Here is a 19,377-nt window from a genome sequence, read left to right on the forward strand (position 1 = left end):
ATAGCCTATTCCATATGTTGGTTATCCTATAGACCTAATTTTCTTAATAAACATTAGGCTACATTAAATGGGATATTTATCTCTTTATGCCTCTTAAGAAAGTTGAAGGGTTATTTTTGTCCTGTAGAGGAGATGGAGAGCTGTTGGAGATGGTGCTACAGGACTTGCATCTGTTGCTTGTCTGAAGATGAGAAGAACGCCATCACCATACACAACGAAATCAAAAAAATCCTTGCAGATCAGAAGAAACGAGAACGCAGAGAAATCAAAGTGCTTCTATTAGGTGAGATATGTCAATTAAAGTGTTTAGATATTTAAACACTATTAGAAACACAAATATGGACACCGAAGACATCACCCAAGGAAAACTATATATATATATATATATATATATATATATATATATATATATGTGTGTGTGTGTGTGTGTGTGTATTTATATATATATATATATATATATTAGTGCTGTCAAACGATTAATCGCATCCAAAATAAAAGTTTTTGTTTATGTAATATATGTGTGTACTGTGTATATTAAATACACACACATACAGTATATATTTTGAAAATATATACATATATTTACATGTATATACTTATATTAATATAACTTATATTTTATATAAATATATTTATTATGTAAACATAACATATTTTTCTTAAATATATACACGCATGTGTGTGTATTTATATATACATAATAAACATACACAGTACACACACATATATTACGTAAACAAAAACTTTTATTTTGGATGCGATTAATTGCGATTAATTATTTGACAGCACTAATATATATATATATATATATATATATATATATGTGTGTGTGTGTATTATTTATTTATTTACTTTTTTTTTGCAATATTGTTGAAGCTATGACTGTTGTCAGCAAACCAGAATGACAGATTATTGTTGTGGCATGTTAAATTGAGGGATGATGTTGAGGTGTTTTAACTGCTTGACATGTCACATTACCTACCCATTATTGTTGTAGCCCCTACATGGAGATAGTTGTAGATGGCAAGATAATATGACTAATCTCTTTATCACGCGATGTCTTGAGGGACACATTCTTGAAAGATGAAGTGATCAGGGCATGCCTGACTTTTTTTTTTCCCCCCTTGCTCATTGTGATAATGGAGTGGGTAAAAACTGCTCACACTGATTTGATCTCATGTGATATGTGATTGTTTGCCCATCAAATATTTGGCGTTTGAGAAACGGCGAGAACAGCCTAAGTCACTGATACCTGGTTAACGCTTGTCTGCTTAAATCGCTTAAACCCAAACAATAGTTGTAGACTTCACAGCCAAGAAAGTCCCCCGATGGTGGAGGACACCTCAGTTTAAAGGCATCCAAACACGTCCAACTGCATACTTTCTGACAGTCTCCAGCTGTCAGTCTAAACACGATTAAAACATCTCGCTTTGTGGATTCTCCGTTAACAGGACAGATAACATTCCTTTGTGTGTGAAAAACGCCTCAAATGTTATCATGTGCATGTTGCATTCCTTTTCGGTTCTCTATTTTTGTCATTCCATGACCTGGTTTCAGAACTAATATTTGACATCCCTTTTCTGCTTCATGTAATTTTTATTATTTTATTGTGGATATCAGGCACTGGAGAAAGCGGGAAGACGACTTTTATCAAGCAGATGAGGATTATTCACGGCAAGGGCTTTTCTGAAGAAGACAGGCGTGGCTACACTAAACTGGTTTTCCAGAATATCTTCACAGCTATGAAGGCTCTGACAGTGGCCATGAACACCCTAAAGATTCCCTATGCTAACACGCAAAACGAGGTGACCTGCCAGAAAAAAACTCTGAAAATTAAGTGCACAACAGTCCTTTGAAACGCCCACTGATAGCACAATTTACACAAGCAAGTACTACCTGTTTCACACACCGGGTGGAGATTACTACTGAATTTGTATGGGCAGGGTGGTTCATTCAAATGAACTATTGCCAAATTTGACCAAAAACTTTCTTAATTATGTAATTAAAAAAATTTAAAATTCATTTATATACTCTATATTGTTTTTACATTACAAATTTGATATAATTAGTATGTTTTTATAATTATTTCACAAAAGTATATATATATATATGTGTGTGTGTGTTAAATATACAAATTATCAACCTTTATGTAAAGCAGTGACAGTCGTCCTTTCAAATAGAGCAGAAATATAGAAAGCATCCACACAATATTTATATAAACAAGCCTCATGTGTTGCCATTGATGTCCATAGATATATGGGAAACAGTTTCAGGAAGTGGAGATCTGTCAGATGGCACATTTGGACAGAATGTATGTGGACGCTATCCGCCGACTTTGGGCTGACGAAGGTATCAAGGCCTGTTACAGTCGTCGTAGAGAGTACCAGCTTCTGGACTCCACAGATTAGTGAGTATATGTATCAAAAAATAAACTTGAATGGGGTGACGCGAAGCCTTATATCATTCTAAAGGGGTTGATTTTACAATAATGACCAGTTACTGTATATTAGACCGTATATTAGCATGCTCATTACATGAAAACATAATATATAAATAAATATATAGGCCAAGATATATTCATTTGAGAGACAGCAGAATAATACAAGAAGTTGAATTGAATATTTATTATTTATTACATTTCTGTTGAATTTAGTATTTGAAGCATCTATTTTCTTAGAATTAGAATGACAATATCTAAATTATAAACAAATTTATTTGTAATGTTATATTATGATATTAATTTATTAAATCTAAAATGATCAGTATTAGAATTACATTGATATAATTACATTAATAATATGAACAGCAAAATTGTAGAAAATTGCAAGACCTAATTATTAGTATTAATAACTAAGGTGTATGTCTTAAATATTATTACATAATAATTAAGATTTTCATTATTACAATGATAATACTAACTAATGATTATTAATATACTATAATATTAATTTCTTATATTACATGAATGAATAAATAAAATTGTATATATATATATATATATATATATATATATATATATATTTAATGGAATGTATTTATATTTTATAATTAGAACATAATTAGGTATTTATATTATTTATAGATGTTATCTATTATATAATTTTGTTAGCTAATTTAGTTGTAATATCATATTATGATATTTATTAAATCTTATGTGATTAGTTATATAACTACATTAATAATATTAACAAATATATTTCTAACATATTAAAATGACTGTTATTACATCAATGCTAACATATAATATTAATACTAATATAATCATGCTAACAAGAATTTTAGCAGTTAATTTTTTGTCAAATGTTTATGTATATAATGTTTATGATAAAACCCCCAAAATGGTTTGTGCAGATCCACATAGCACCATTGGAGGGCAATACAGCTGTATCTTTAGACAAGCATGCAAGTCCAAACAAGTCAGTATTTCAGTAAACCATTCGGTTGCATCAAATATTAATGTTTTCTTTCTGTTCTCTTCTTTGACAATTGATGTGGAGTCTTTTATTTTAGTCATATATTATTAACACATTTTCACTTTTCAATTGTTATAAGATGAATAATAATTGTGTGTTTTTGTTTTAATGCGGTTGATGCTCACTTAAAGCCTTGAATTAAGGCAGTGCTGCTTATTGTTAAGCACATTTCCTGTGAAGTACATCAGCGTGTTCTTGTTAATCGTTACCTAATCACTCCTTTACACAGTTTTGCATGTCCTTCTCGTTCTCTCCTGCTTCCCTGATCGTGTTTTCAGTTCTACAAACCTGGCCATGATAAGAAACACAAACAAACCAGGACATTTAATTAAACTGCCGTCTAAAGCACAAACAGCAATAAAGCAAAAGGCAAACATCATGGCACTTTATAACACTCACACAGTTCTGAAATGTTACACTGAAGTATGTTGGATATTTTTTTTAGCTATATGACAAATTTGGACCGTATTGCGGCCCCAGACTTCGTCCCCACAGCCCAGGATGTGCTCCGAGTCCGATTCCCCACCACAGGAATCAATGACTACTCCTTCAGTGTGGAGAAAATCACCCTCAGGTACCGTAATGGACATATTTTATTGAATTAAAATATTAATTTTTTTAATTTTAATTTTTTGCAAAAATTTGCTCACTCTCAGGCCATCCAAGATGAGTTTGTTTCTTCAACAGAACAGATTTGAAGAAATGTAACATTACATCACGTGCTCACCAGTGAATGGGTGCCGTCAGAATGAGAGTCCAAACAGCTGATAAAAACATCATAATAATCCACAAGTAATCCATACAAATCCAGTCCATTAGTTAACGTCTTGTGAAGAAAAAAAGCTGATTGTTTGAAAGAAACAAATCCATCATTAAGGTGTTTAAACCGTCACTTCTGGCCATAATCCATAATAACGCTTAAACCAGTGGAAAAAGTCACCTCATATGAATCAGGAGAGAAATATGCACATATCAAGAACCGTTTACAATCGAAAACAGTTAAAAACAAACATGTGAGTAACAAATATGTCAAAAAAATATGTCAAATATGGATTTTGATGTGAGATGACAACAGGAGGGTGGTCCTTTTCACTAGAGGAAGTGTTATTATGGATTGTGGACTCATATTTTGGCCAGAAGCGAAGGTTTAAAGTTAAAACGCCTTAATGATGGATTTGTCTCTTAAAACATACAGTTTTTCACTTCACAATGTTAATTGATGGACTGGAGTCGTGTGGATTATTGTGATTTTTTTTATCAGCTGTTTGGACTCTCATTCTGACGGCACCCATTCACTGTAAGAGGATCCACTGATGAGCAAGTGATGTAATGCTGAATTTCTCTAAAACTGATGAAGAAACAAACTCATTTACATCTTGGATGGCCTGAGTGTGAGTACATTTTCAGCAAAATTTCATTTTTTGGGTGAACTATTCCTTTAAGTTCAGAACCCCCTGCAGTTCACTCACAAAACATCCAGGGGTCCTCGAACCCCTGGTGTCAGAAAAGTGGTGCTCAGTAATAAGATTTAATTTCTGCCTGGCAACTACCTAGAAAACTACAGCAATAGCATATCAATGTGTTAAAAATCACTAGGAACACCTTAGCAACTACATATAGCAACACATGGACAAACTTCCAAGCCTTGATTGCACTCATATTTTATTCAGAAAACGTAAAAACATTTTTATAAAGAAAGATGATGTGAGTCGAATACCTGATGCAATCCTGTATATTTTGAGGTAGACATGTTTGATATATGACAGCAGGGAAGTAGGAACAAATGATAGGGGTTGACAGTTAGCGTTTAATGTTTTTGGTTTAAACAGAAAGTTTCAAGAATAAACAACAGAATTGAATCTCGGTTTTACCACTTTTTTTTTTTTTTCTGAAGGATTGTGGATGTGGGTGGCCAGAAGTCTGAGAGGCGGAAATGGATCCATTGCTTTGAGAATGTGACATCCCTCATATTTTTAGCCTCCCTCAGCGAGTACGACCAGGTGCTGGAGGAGAATAACAAGGAGGTGAGCGTCTCCTTCGCCCCAGTCTGTCTGAATCTCTCTTGTCCTAATCGATTGCTTTGATCAGTATATTTTGGGTCTGAACTTGGATCAGTACTGAGACATATTTCACTGCAACCCAAAGACAAATAGAAATGTGCACATTTCTAATTTGCACAAAGATGTAAAGCCTGTTTTTAAGATCAATAACGAAAACTAATTACTAACTAAAATGTTAATTAAAATGTTAAAAAATATATAACTTATTTACTAAAAATAAATAGTATCCAAATGATAAAAATATATTTATTCTATTATATAATTATAGCAGCTAAATAAGCTAATAACCCAGCTGCTGTGATGTCTGTTAATCAAAGAACAAAAGAAAAAAAGAGGAAATCAATAACTTTTGTAGCTTTAAGGATTCATCTATATTTAATTTAGAACTTTATTCAATTTCTGTATATTTTACTACTTGCTGAAGGGCACAGGTAAATATGACATTTATTATAATGGGTTTATGTGAAGATTGTTTTATGTTCACTTAAATAAGTTATTTTTGAAATATTAAATATTTATTAAAATATTATAATGTAATGTTGAAGGGCTACAGTCAATGGTTAAATATTAGGAAAAAAATATGTTATGTTGTTTCTACATTAATTTGAAGATTGAATGTGAAATTATTGCTATATAAAAGTATATTTAAAAACTTGAAAGTTAGGTGGGATTAATCGCAATTGATTTCAGAAAAAATAATTTTTAAATCGATTGACAGCAACATATATATATATATATATATATATATATATATATATATATATATATATATATATAAACAAAACTAATACAAATGACAAAAGCACATAAAGATTACAAATTAAAGAAAACAGAAATTAAAAATTCACTTTAAATTAAAAATGAAAATAAAACTAAATATAAAATCTAATAATAAAAGCTCATTTAAGATATTTATAATAATATAATAGTATATAATTAATAATAAAATAATGCTTGTTCAGCAATGAAAATAATCTATTCATGCTTATTTACATAACAAAAGGATCAAATAAAATTCAGTATAATAGTTTAATAGTTACATTTATTTTTGTATTACATTAGTGTACTAATTTAATAAATGACATAATCATTATTTACATAATATTAAACAAGCATGAATTAAATTCACTTCAACAAATACCAAACACTTATTTTTTTTTCATATTAAAATAGGCTACTGACAGATTTTAATTGTCATGAAAATAATGACACAATGAAAAACATCTCAATGGTCCTTAAATAGGCTTAATTTTATTAATGCCAAAACCTTTTTCTTTTCTTTTCTTTTTTTGGCATTGAGGTGAAACACGAGCCAGACATTTCTTGACAGATTCACATTCTATTGTTTCACGTTTGTTTGCACCTTCCCTGAAATGCTCCTTCCTGTTCTCTTCCCATGCAGCTCTGATAAATTGTGTAATCTCTTGTCTCTCTCATTTAATTAACTTCTGCTGTGAATGCTTGCTCTCTCCGGCTCCAGAACCGCATGAAAGAGAGCTTGTCGCTCTTCTACACCACCATCCACTCGCCGTGGTTCGCCAGTGCCTCTATTATCCTCTTCCTAAACAAGATGGACATCCTGGAGGAAAAGATCAAGACGTCAGACCTAAAACCTTACTTCGGAGGGTTTGACGGTATGGAAATAAGTATTTGTGTAAATCAGCCCCAACCTGCCATGCCTCTTAAAAAGAAATATTATGGGATGAGAATATTAGGCTGGCTAGGAAACAGAATTGATAATGCAGTTGGAACAGGTTTTTCTTCACAGCAGATGGTGTAGGACAGATATTAGTTTCTTAGTGCTGATATGTATTCGAGGAAATTGCCCCAGTTTGATCGCTTTAGATCTCTCGCCCTCTACCCCCGTTACCAACGGCAACCAAAAAATAGTCAATTCCGTGCATTTACAGGCAGAAAAAGAGTGTTAAACAGACTCTCTGATAGGAGTAGTTCCATCTTTGAGATTTAAAGATAGACAGCCTGTTATGGTTCAATTTAAAGAGACAGTACACCTAAAAAGAAAAATTCTATTGTGAAATATTTTAAAATTCAATTTAATCCTGTGATGTAAAGCTGAATTTTCAGCATCATTAGTCAAGTCTTCAGCGTCACATTATCCTTCAGAAATCTTTCTAATATGCTGATTTGCTGCTTAACCCTCTGGTGTTGTTCATTTGGGGGTCAAACTTGTCTTGTTCGCGGTCAAAACTGACCGAACACCTGAAATGTAACTTTTTTTTTATTTTCAGTAAAATCAATGTAAAATATTTTTGTTCCATAATATTTTTTATGTATTTTGAGAGAATTTCATGGTACTAATTAATATTTATGCAATAATTATGAACATTTTTTTCCCATTGAAAATAGTAGTCTACGTTTTTTGTTTTTTATTTGTTTTTTTGTGGTCACATAGCCACTGCCATAAAAGTCACTAAGTTTCGTACCATTGCGATGAAGTAGCGATTTTTAATAATAAAAAATTTCCGGTCTAAAATGACAGAACAACACCAGAGGGTTAATCATAATCAGTATTTTTGGTGCTCAATTATTAATAATGGTTCTTAATTATTATTATCATCAATATTGAATATTTTTGTGGAAACCAGGGTGCAAAAAAAAATCAGAATACTGAGAAAATCACCTGTCCAAATTTTGTCCAAATGAATTTCTTAGCAATGCACATTGCTAATCTAAAATTAAGTTTTGATATATTTACAGTAGGAAATTTACAAAATATTGTCATGGAACATGATCTTTATTTAATATCCTAATGATTTTTGCCATAAAAGAAAAATCGATAATTTTGACCCATACAATGTATTTTTGGCTATTGCTACAAATAATTCCTGTGCTACTTAAGACTGGTTTTGTGTATATATATACACAGGTGCATCTCAATAAATTAGAATGTCGTGGAAAAGTTCATTTATTTCAGTAATTGAACTCAAATTGTGAAACTCATGTATTAAATAAATTCAATGCACACAGACTGAAGTAGTTTAAGTCTTTGGTTCTTTTAATTGTGATGATTTTGGCTCACATTTAACAAAAACCTCAAACAAAATCTCAAAAATCTCAACAAATTAGAATATGGTGACATGCCAAACAGCTAATCAACTCAAAACACCTGCAAAGGTTTCCTGAGCCTTCAAAATGGTCTCTCAGTTTTGTTCACTAGGCTACACAATCATGGGGAAGACTGCTGATCTCACAGTTGTCCAGAAGACAATCATTGACACCCTTCACAAGGAGGGTAAACCACAAACATTCATTTCCAAAGAAGCTGTCTGTTCACAGAGTGCTGTATCCAAGCATGTTAACAGAAAGTTGAGTGGAAGGAAAAAGTGTGAAAGAAAAAGATGCACAATCAACCGAGAGAACCGCAGACTTATGAGGATTGTCAAGCAAAATCGATTCAAGAATTTGGGTGAACTTCACAAGGAATGGACTGAGGCTGGGGTCAAGGCATCAAGAGCCACCACACACAGACGTGTCAAGGAATTTGGCTACAGTTGTCGTATTCCTCTTGTTAAGCCACTCCTGAACGACAGACAACGTCAGAGGCGTCTTACCTGGGCTAAGGAGAAGAAGAACTGGACTGTTGCCCAGTGGTCCAAAGTCCTCTTTTCAGATGAGAGCAAGTTTTGTATTTCATTTGGAAACCAAGGTCCTAGAGTCTGGAGGAAGGGTGGAGAAGATCATAGCCCAAGTTGCTTGAAGTCCAGTGTTAAGTTTCCACAGTCTGTGATGATTTGGGGTGCAACGTCATCTGCTGATGTTGGTCCATTGTGTTTTTTGAAAACCAAAGTCACTGCACCCGTTTACCAAGAAATTTTGGAGCACTTCATGCTTCCTTCTGCTGACCAGCTTTTTAAAGATGCTGATTTCATTTTCCAGCAGGATTTGGCACCTGCCCACACTGCCAAAAGCACCAAAAGTTGGTTAAATGACCATGGTGTTGGTGTGCTTGACTGGCCAGCAAACTCACCAGACCTGAACCCCATAGAGAATCTATGAATCTATGTCAAGAGGAAAATGAGAAACAAGAGACCAAAAAATGCAGATGAGCTAAAGGCCACTGTCAAAGAAACCTGGGCTTCCATACCACCTCAGCAGTACTACAAACTGATCACCTCCATGCCACGCCGAACTGAAGCAGTAATTAAAGCAAAAGGAGCCCCTACCAAGTATTGAGTACATATACAGTAAATGAACATACTTTCCAGAAGGCCAACAATTCACTAAAAATGTTTTTTTTTATTGGTCTTATGAAGTATTCTAATTTGTTGAGATAGTGAATTGGTGGGTTTTAACTTAAACTACTTCAGTCTGTGTACATTGAATTTATTTAATACACGAGTTTCACAATTTGAGTTGAATTACTGAAATAAATGAACTTTTCCACGACACTCTAATTTATTGAGATGCACCTATATATATATATATATATATATATATATATATATATATATATATATATATATATATACACACACACACTATGGAAGCCTGTTTCCGCCACTGAATAAAAAAAAAAAATGTAATTGTGACTTTTTATCTCACAATTCTGACTTTTTTTCTCAGAATTGCACGATAGAAACTCATAATTCTGACTTTATAACATGCAATTGAGAGTTAAGTCAGAATTGTGAGATATAAACTCACAGTTCTGAGAAAATATCAGTCTTTTTCCCCCCTCAGTACTCGACTTTATAACTCACAATTACGAGTTTATATTTCACAATTCTGAGAAAAAGTCAGAATTGCGAGAAAAAAGTCAGAATTGTAAGATTCAAACTTGCATTTGCGAGGAAAAAAAGTATTTTTAGAGATTTTATCTCTTATTTTACTCTTTTATTTTACTGCTATTCTGACTTTATAACTCTCAATTGTGAGTTTATGTCACGCAATTCTGGGAAAAAAGTTAGAATTGTGAGTTGTAAACTTTTTATGCAGTGGCGGAAACAGGCTTCAATAACTTGTCAAAAGTTTGGAATAATGGAATAATCTCTTATGTTCACCAAGGCTGCATTTATTTGATGAAAATACAGTAAAAACAGGAAAATGTTGAAATTGTATTACAATTGAAAACACCTGCTTTTAAAATATTTTAAAATGACATTTTATTTTCTTGTGAATTTTTAGCAGCCATTGAGTTTTCAGTGTTACCATTCAAAAGTATTGAGAGCTATGATTTAAAAAAAGAAGTTAATATTTCTATTCAACGCGGATGCGTTAAATTGTTTATAATTGATAGCAAAGACATTGATAATATTACAAAAGATTTCTATTTCACAAAATGCTGTTCTTTAAACTTTCTATTCATCAAAGAATCCTGATAAAAATGTATCACAATTTATGTATCAAGCATCACATATACTTTAAATATCAAGCAGCACAACAGTGTTCAACACTGATGATCATAAGAAATGTTTCTTACTCAGCATAATCAGCATATTTGAATCATTTCTGAAGGATCATGTGACCCTGAAGACCCGAAAAATGGCTGCTATTTTAACCTGCAATAATTTTGACTAAACAAATAAATGCAGAAATAATCAAGCTATTTTTGATTAAATAAACCCATTCTTGTTTGGAAAAGAGTTTCGTGAACATTCTGCTAAATATCTCCATTTGTGTTTTACAAATGAAAGTCAGTCAGACAGGGTCAGTAGAAGATGATCTGTCCCTTTAATACAACATTAACCCAATGAAACTGCTACAAACTTTGAGCTCTAAAAGGGGTAAATATTAAAAGAAGCTCTTAATAGTGATTTTAAAAACGTTTGCTTAGATTCTTTTTCTCTGCTTACTTTATTGGTCCCGCTCCGAGTGTGTGTTCTCGGTGTGTGTGTGTGTGTTCACTGCTGTGTGTGTGCACTTTGGATGGGTTAAATGCAGAGCACAAATTCCCGAGTATTGATCACCATACTTGGCCACATGTCACGTCACTTTCACTCTATAATTTGCATGTGCTCCTCCCAGTTCAATCGCTCTTACCTTCCAAGCTTATACTAACTCCTCCCCTCCTCTGTGGTTTGGTGCCACCCTCAGGCAAACGGCGGGACACGCAAGACGCCATGGACTTCATTCTCATTATGTATAAACAGAGGGCTGTGAGTGCTGAGACAAAGGAGTGCAAAAACATCTACCCTCACTTCACCTGCGCCACGGACACCAATAACATCCGGAAGGTTTTCAATGACGTGAAAGACACTGTCCTTATCAAGTCTCTGCAGGAATATGGAGTGCTCTGAGGATTACGTATTGCTTCTGCCAACCTAATAAACTGAGCTTGGAGGGATGCGCAAATTGATGGCTTGAATTGTTTTTCCTTGTGCCACCTCTATGCAGCCTTCCATTTCTTTGTCTTTTGGTCCACCTATTCCTATATTCCTACTTTTTTTTGTCATTTTGGTGGATTAAAACATCAGATTCTTACAGTATGACACTTCCTTCAAACTAGATAATTGCAAGTCACCTACTTAAAGAGACATCACTCTGAAGGAATGAGGAAGCTGTGACTGTCACAAGAATGCCACACAACAGGCAGATTTTCAGCGTGTTTTGGTTTCGAGGGGGTGGCAGGAATTTTACACTATAGCTGCTGGCAAGAATTAACTGAGAAATACAAAGCAATGTTTGGCTGATCTGTGTCCTGCCCAAATATTTGACTTTACCGATTACTTAGAGCAAATAGGACCTTCAAATAGGACTAAAAAGTAATATGGAAGCCTGTTTCTGCCACAGCATAAAATAAATAAATAAATACAAAAATAAATAAGATAATATAATTAATAATAAATAAGTGCGATTTCACAATTCTGACTGTATCGTGACATATAAAAGTCTGAAATTGTACAATATAAACTCGAAAATTGTGAGATATAAACTCGCAACTGCTAGAAAAAAAATGGTTACACTTTATTTTAAGATGTCCTTGTTACAGTGTATTTATACATTTAAGTACTGCATAATATTAATTAACTACATGTACTTACTATATGGTTAGGGCTAGGATTAGGGTTACTTGCGTGTAATTATGCATAATTTATTGTTGTTGTTATAATAGCAAGTACATGTAACGTGTAACAAGGACACCTTAAAATAAAGTGTTACCAAAACAAGTACAAAAAAAGAAAATAATAATAAAATGAAAAAAACATTGCGAGATCTAAACTCAGAATTGCGAGAAATAAAGTCAGAATACATTTTTTTCTTGGAATTGCAAGTTTATATATATTTATATCACAATAGTGAGAAATAAATTCTTAATTGTGAAATAAAAAGTTGCAAATAACTTTTTATTCCTTGACAGAAACAGGCTTCCATAATTTTCTTTCTGTAACATGGAGTAGTTTTTTTATTACACAAACAGATGCCAAATTGTTACAAAAAAGTTGGGGTCTTAAAATAAAATTCTTTCAAGTAAAATGTCACTGTTTGTAATCTGAAATATTTTTCAGTCCCACTTTATATCAAGTGGCCTTAACTACTATGTGCTTACATTTAAATTAATAATTTGGTACAATGTTCTTATTGTGTACATACATGTTTTACATTGTACTTATATTGTAATAAATACCTGCATGTAATTACATCTGTAATTACACTGTTGACATCCCTTACACTTTAACCCACCCTTAAACCTACAGTACCCATACTACCAAACCTGTCCCTAAACCTACCCGTATCCAGCCTCAATAGCAGCAGAAGTGTTTTGCAATACAATATGAACACAGTAAGTACAATGTACTTATTTTATGTAAGTACATCGTAGTTAAGGCCACTTAATATAAAGTGGGAACCATTTTTCTTTACAAACTATATTATTTTATAGTAAGAAATATTCTTATATATTTGGAGATAATACTGTTACTTTCATGTCAAATCTATGAATTTGTTTATATATACAGTATGATGTGTATACATTTGAGATATATATATATATATATATATATATATATATATATATAAAAGAATAGTTCTTCTTGTAGTTTTGATGGTCTGTTTGTTGTGTATAACAAGTGTAATAGTATCTTTAACATAGAACTATTATTAGTTAATACACAATGTATATGGATTAATTTAGTATTAATTTATACAAAATTCGTAGCTGTTAAATTGTCATTTAAGCATTTAAATTGATCCAATCCATCTGCTGTAATTAAAATTAGACACTTTACATAATTTCTAATGCTAGTGTGTTCACTATGAATCAGTCAGGAAAGATTACATTTGTTTTGCAATATGTTTAAAACTGGAAATTTAACTTAAGGCCTTTATGTTTATAAACATCACCAAGAATCAACTACACGTAGACACTTTCCATGAATAAAAGTACAGAAATACAAATACACGTTTTTTTTGGTTTATTTAATTGTAAACTTCCAAAGGTAAAAATAATTTTTTTTAGAATTTTGTTTATTTTCTGTTCATTTTGATTCTTCATTGTATTTATGTGATTTGCAGTTGTTACAACTGTTACCAAAATTTGGCAACCCTGTTACCATTAAATTCTTTCTAAATAGAATATAAATACAGTTTACTTTTAAGTTTTGTTATTTCTTACCGATAAACATGAAAGGAACATCAAATTGGGGAAAAAAACAAAACCTTTAGGATTAGGTTTTATGTACTGATAAACATAAATTCAATGTCCCTCAAATCTAAGAAAACTATTTGCTTGTTTATTTTCTTTTCACTGTAAAATGAGTAACAGGGTTGAGGTTTGAGCTATTATGGATGCAGTTAACACTACAATTTGTATAAAAATTGAGAAAAAGCAAAGAGATCATTTAATTTGCATGCTTTAGGCATGCTGTAGAAAGTGTTATATGTTATATAACATGTTATATAAAAATAGTTTATAAGTAACATCTAGTAATTCTAAAAAAAAAAAAAGTGTACCCTATACATGGAAAGTGCCTTTAATTTTAGCATTGATAAACTGGTTTTCTGTTTTCTGAGGTGAAATTTAAAATATTTTGTTCTTTTTTCCCCTCCTTTTCTATCCTTTGTTTTGGTCACATTTTCTATTTCCTTTTTTGTTCGTCTTTTTTATCCAAATTTTTTCCAACTCCACCCTATTATGATGCCAGGCAAAAAGCGAGACAAGAATGACGCGATGGACTACATCAGTGCCCTGTACCTCGAACAAGCTTTCAGCCATGAAAATCGAGTACGAAAGTGCATTTACAAACACTTTACCTGTGCCACCGACACCGACAACATCCGCAAGGTCTTCGAAGATGTCAAGAGAACCGTTCTCATCAAGGAACTGCAGTTATATGGTATGCTTTAAGATGCAGAGCAGCTTCATCTCACATGCAGACAATCAGAACTTATTCCTGGAAAGACAAAACAATTGTTAAGATCACTAGATATGTTATAAAATGGTTGAATGAAAATCTTTATTACTGTAAATACAGTTGATCTTAACTTCACTGACTGATTACTTGCACTTGCATTTGAAAATATTTTGTTACATTTTTTACACAATATGACTTTCTGACTATCTTTTCACTGAAATTAATTTCTATATTCTATCAAAAATAAAGAAACACTATTGGTTATAATTACAGTGTAAGACAACATGGATCTCAAGAAATGACAACTGACAGAAATGTACAAAGAAATGGACAAAATGTCACTATGTTCATGATAAAATTTCATGAGCTCTTTGATTAAAAACTGTTTGCTAAATGAGAATTAGCAAAGTACTTCATGTGCTTATTCTATCAGTTAGTGTTTTTAAGCATTTTGCATTTGTTCCAAAATAACTCAAGGCAGTAACAATTTTAAAAATATATTTTATTTTTGAACTATGTGAGCTATTCTTTTTAATCGCTAACTTTTAACTATTTTTGACTATTTACTTTAAAATACACCAAGCTTATTACTCAATAACAATTCCTCATGTTTTCAGGCCATTTCAAGTCTTATTTTGACGTAACAAAGTGTGTCTATAACAACAAACAAACAAAGTATAAGTGTGTGAGTTTACTTACTTTTTTATTAGTCTTCCCAAGGGGGGTCTGTTAAAACTCAATGGGCTCAGGGGAAGCGAGAGACGCGGGACTCCCACTGTAACTTTACATGCTAGTGTCGCTGTTGGACAATGTTTCTTTAGAAAACTAGTTATTTATACACTTTTAAATTTTTTCTCACCCAATGTTTTGAGGAGGCACTGCCTTCCTTGTTTCCTCGGATGAAACGCCACTGGTCTATATAAAATATCACAGTAATACCTATAGTATATACAAGAATATACAAATATGAGGAATATCAATATGATTTAAAATGAACAAAAGAAGAAAGACCTGTATTTATGCAGAAAGTATCTGAAATGTCTGGTTCCCAAAGGATCTGCTCTGCTCCGCTCCGCTCCATCATAACCCACTCAAGCTTGAGGATATTCTTCTAATCCCCTTGCTTCGCTCTCTCCTCCACACTACAATAACTTCCAGTGCCATAGACTATTTTCTGAACCTACAAGGCTCCAGGTGCTCTCCAAACAATCTGGAAGCGGTATTTTAAGGGTTTTAGGCAGAGAACAGCAATAACTGGGCAGGTTGGAGTCCTTTACTGCAACTGAAAAATTACATCATGCCAAATTTCACCTGTCTTCTGCTTCTGCTCTTCTCCCATTCATTTGATGAATGGGTGAAAGTACTTGAGCGCACAGGCTGGTTTTATGCTCATTCTATAGAGACCACTTGTCACACTTGCACAAGCTCTTTGAGACCCAAGTGAGAAAAGAGCCTCTAATTGCTTATAATTTTAGCTGATGCGGGGCACAACCACATGCGCACCTTTAAGGAGGTGTTTGAAAACAGCCACTCTCGTTTGAGGACTATGAGAAATGCGCTGTGATTCAGTGTACCATTCTCTGTTCTATTATTCACTATGAATGTGTAACACACGTCACAGAATAATTTTGTCATTTTCCTCACACATCCCAAATCACGTGTTTATAGCATTGTATAGTGGAAATGACGGTGATGGAAATTATGTTTCAAACACTAAAATGGCCGGCTACTTTATCATGCATACACAAATACACTAAATTAAACCATTGTCCCCCTAATTAAAAAAATAAAGCTGCATTCGCATTTACAGTTTCTTTCTTTCGCTGACATATTCATTGCAGTCATTTTAAAAGGAATCGCTACTGACAACTATAACACTGGACAATGTACCTTTTTGCCCGCGAAATTTTGCAATTTTGTTTAATGCCATCATGCTTTTTTTTTTTTTTTAAATATATAATTTATAAGTGTATTATTTTACACATGTAATTATCATTTTATAGTGATTTTTTTATTGAAAGTCTGGGCCAATGGTAAAAGAGTAAAATACATAAATGACTGTTCACAAAACAACAAAGCCATAATCCAATCAATCAATCAAAGATAGAAATAATTTTATATTTCACTTTTTCACTTATTTCATTTTTGGTCAGATTAGTATTATACATGTAATAATTCTTTATTATTATTATTTTGTATGGGACAAAACAAAATCAGTAGGCATATATACAAAAAAATAATCAAATAAAAATAAAGTATGAATGTATGGCAACAAGCTTTCAAGGGCATTTTATTGTGATCTTCACATAATAAAAACACTGACGTCTGTTTTGTAATCAGTTTTTTTTTTTCTTAATTGTAAAAAGTTAATAAAAATTAACCCCCTTGAAATATGAAAATGCCAGAAGTTAAAGAAACACAATTATACTACAAGATATGAATGACTGAGCATTGACGGATGAACCTCTATTTAACAAAATTCAACCATATTAAAATAAAATAAATATTAAATAAATAAATTTCATTTTCTAGAAAATAAAATGAAGTGAAAAGTGTGCAGATTCCAAACCCCTGCAAGAACTTTTGTTTGGCTTATTTCAAATGGCAAATACAAATCTTGAACCTCAGGTCAATTTAAATTTGTAATTGGTTTGGTCTACTCAGTTTCATCTCCCTGTAGGTTACGATCCCTTTGAGGCCTCAAAAGAAAAAGCTACGGATTCAAATCTCTCAGAGTGTCATTTTCGTAATGAGCCGCCCCGTACATTGATTAGCTCTTCTGGCCGAAAGCTCAGTTGGGGAAATGCATTCCGTGGCCTGCTGACAATCACCCTGGGCAAGCTGTTCAAGCTCACATCTAGAAACGAGATCTTTCTTAAATCCCCAGACCCAATTAAAGATGAAATTAGGTGAGGGAGAGAAGACCGAAGCTGAAAGAAACAAGGATGATATTCATACTGTGAACTCAGATTGGCAGTTTGGAGTGGACACAGATGTCCTGGCTGCTCTCTTGGATTTGGTAAAGACCACAAGTATACAAGATGGTTTAAAGGGATAGTTCACCCAAAAAAGAAGATTCTGTCATTAATTACTCACCCTCATGTCGTTCCAAACCCATAAGGCCTTCGTTCATCTGATTCTGACCCTGCGTAGACAGCAATGCAACTGACACGTTCAAGGCCCAGAAAGGTAGTAAGGACATCGTTAAAATAGTCCATGTGACATCAGTGGTTCATCCATAATTTTATGAAGCTATGAAAATACTTTGTGCACAAAGAAAACAACTACTACCTTTCTGGTCCTTGAACGTGTCAGTTGTTTTGCTGTCTATGCAGAGTCAGAAAGCTCTCGGGTTTAATCAATAATATCTTGTGTATGTTGATTTTTCTATATAGAGGATACAAAGAGCAAGAAACAAATAAACAACTTTCATGGTATAATAAACCTAAGGTGTGTTTGCAGTGAAAATAATGACAAAGACTTTATTTAAAAAATAACAAATGTCATATATTTATATTTTTTATTTTTTATTTATAATATAATATTTATATTATTTATAATAGTCCCATATTTGGTCTAATAAAAAAAAAATGAATTTACATGTATATATTCACTTTAATATGTACTGTAAATTAGTTAGATTGCAGCTTAAATGGAAATTCTGTCACCATTTACTCAGCCTAAACTGTAAGACTTTCGTCTGTGGAATTCCTAGAAAGATACCTGAATAATGTTGGTAACCAAACAGTTTCTGTTCCCATTGACTTCCATAGAATGAAGAAAATAAATAAATAAAATAAAATAAAATAACCTATGGAGGTCGATGGGAATGTGTTTTAAGTTCTAAACCGAATTCTTCACCAAAGCGCAATGGATTGTGGGCAATATTAGCCGTTAGAGTGTGCATGGATCCACACTTCAAAAGTCGACCTGAAATAGTAGACCATCCATGGATATTTGGCATACTTTTTTCAACATACTATGCTTTGGGACACACTCTAATCTCACATACTATTTAGGAATTAGGATGGATAGTATAAACATTAGGACGCAGGGCGAGACTGGTGATTCTGACAGAATGTTTGTTTACCAAAATTCTTCATAATATTTTCTTGTCTTTGGAACATGAAAGATGTTATTTTGAAGAATGTTGGTAACAAATGGTTTCGGAAGCTGTTTGGTTACCAACATAAACATTTTCTTTTTTCTTTGGAACACAAAAGAAGATATTTTGAAGAATTTTGGTAACCGCATGGTTTTGGAAAAATATCTTCTTTCATGTTCCACAGAAGAAAGAAAGCCATAAAGGTTTAAAATTACTCTTGTATGAATTTTCATTTTCGCGTGGACTGTCCCCTTAAATAGCCTATGGTTGTACATGAATTGGTCAACATTAAGTTTCTACAAAGAAAAATAAGAAAACTGATCTTGTATAAAAGCACCTATATACAGTAAATGCACAAAAAAGTCTATACACTGGAAACGTAATTTCTGTTTGTTTCTTGCTCTATTTGTAAGAATTATCTAAAGATT

General features: G+C 32.7%; 1 protein-coding gene across 2 annotated transcripts in view; it reads left to right on the forward strand.

Annotated features, from left to right (window-relative positions):
* The window catches only part of gna15.1 (guanine nucleotide binding protein (G protein), alpha 15 (Gq class), tandem duplicate 1), a 16,033-nt gene extending 1,054 nt beyond the window's left edge, over window positions 1-14,979 (forward strand). The window contains exons 2-8 of one of the 2 annotated variants that reach the window (XM_058759720.1): window positions 128-283; window positions 1,621-1,805; window positions 2,253-2,407; window positions 3,919-4,047; window positions 5,368-5,497; window positions 7,014-7,167; window positions 14,635-14,979. In XM_058759720.1, the coding sequence (XP_058615703.1) occupies window positions 133-283; window positions 1,621-1,805; window positions 2,253-2,407; window positions 3,919-4,047; window positions 5,368-5,497; window positions 7,014-7,167; window positions 14,635-14,837 (1,107 nt within the window). In that variant the 5' untranslated portion in view covers window positions 128-132 and the 3' untranslated portion in view covers window positions 14,838-14,979. Of the gene's footprint in view, window positions 1-127; window positions 284-1,620; window positions 1,806-2,252; window positions 2,408-3,918; window positions 4,048-5,367; window positions 5,498-7,013; window positions 7,168-11,587; window positions 11,975-14,634 lie in introns of those variants that run through there. The other variant, XM_058759719.1, reaches the window with a different exon arrangement.
* Window positions 14,980-19,377: the final 4,398 nt, after the last annotated feature.

This window comes from Onychostoma macrolepis, chromosome 22, assembly GCF_012432095.1.
Source record: "Onychostoma macrolepis isolate SWU-2019 chromosome 22, ASM1243209v1, whole genome shotgun sequence".
Taxonomy (NCBI): Eukaryota; Metazoa; Chordata; class Actinopteri; order Cypriniformes; family Cyprinidae; genus Onychostoma; species Onychostoma macrolepis.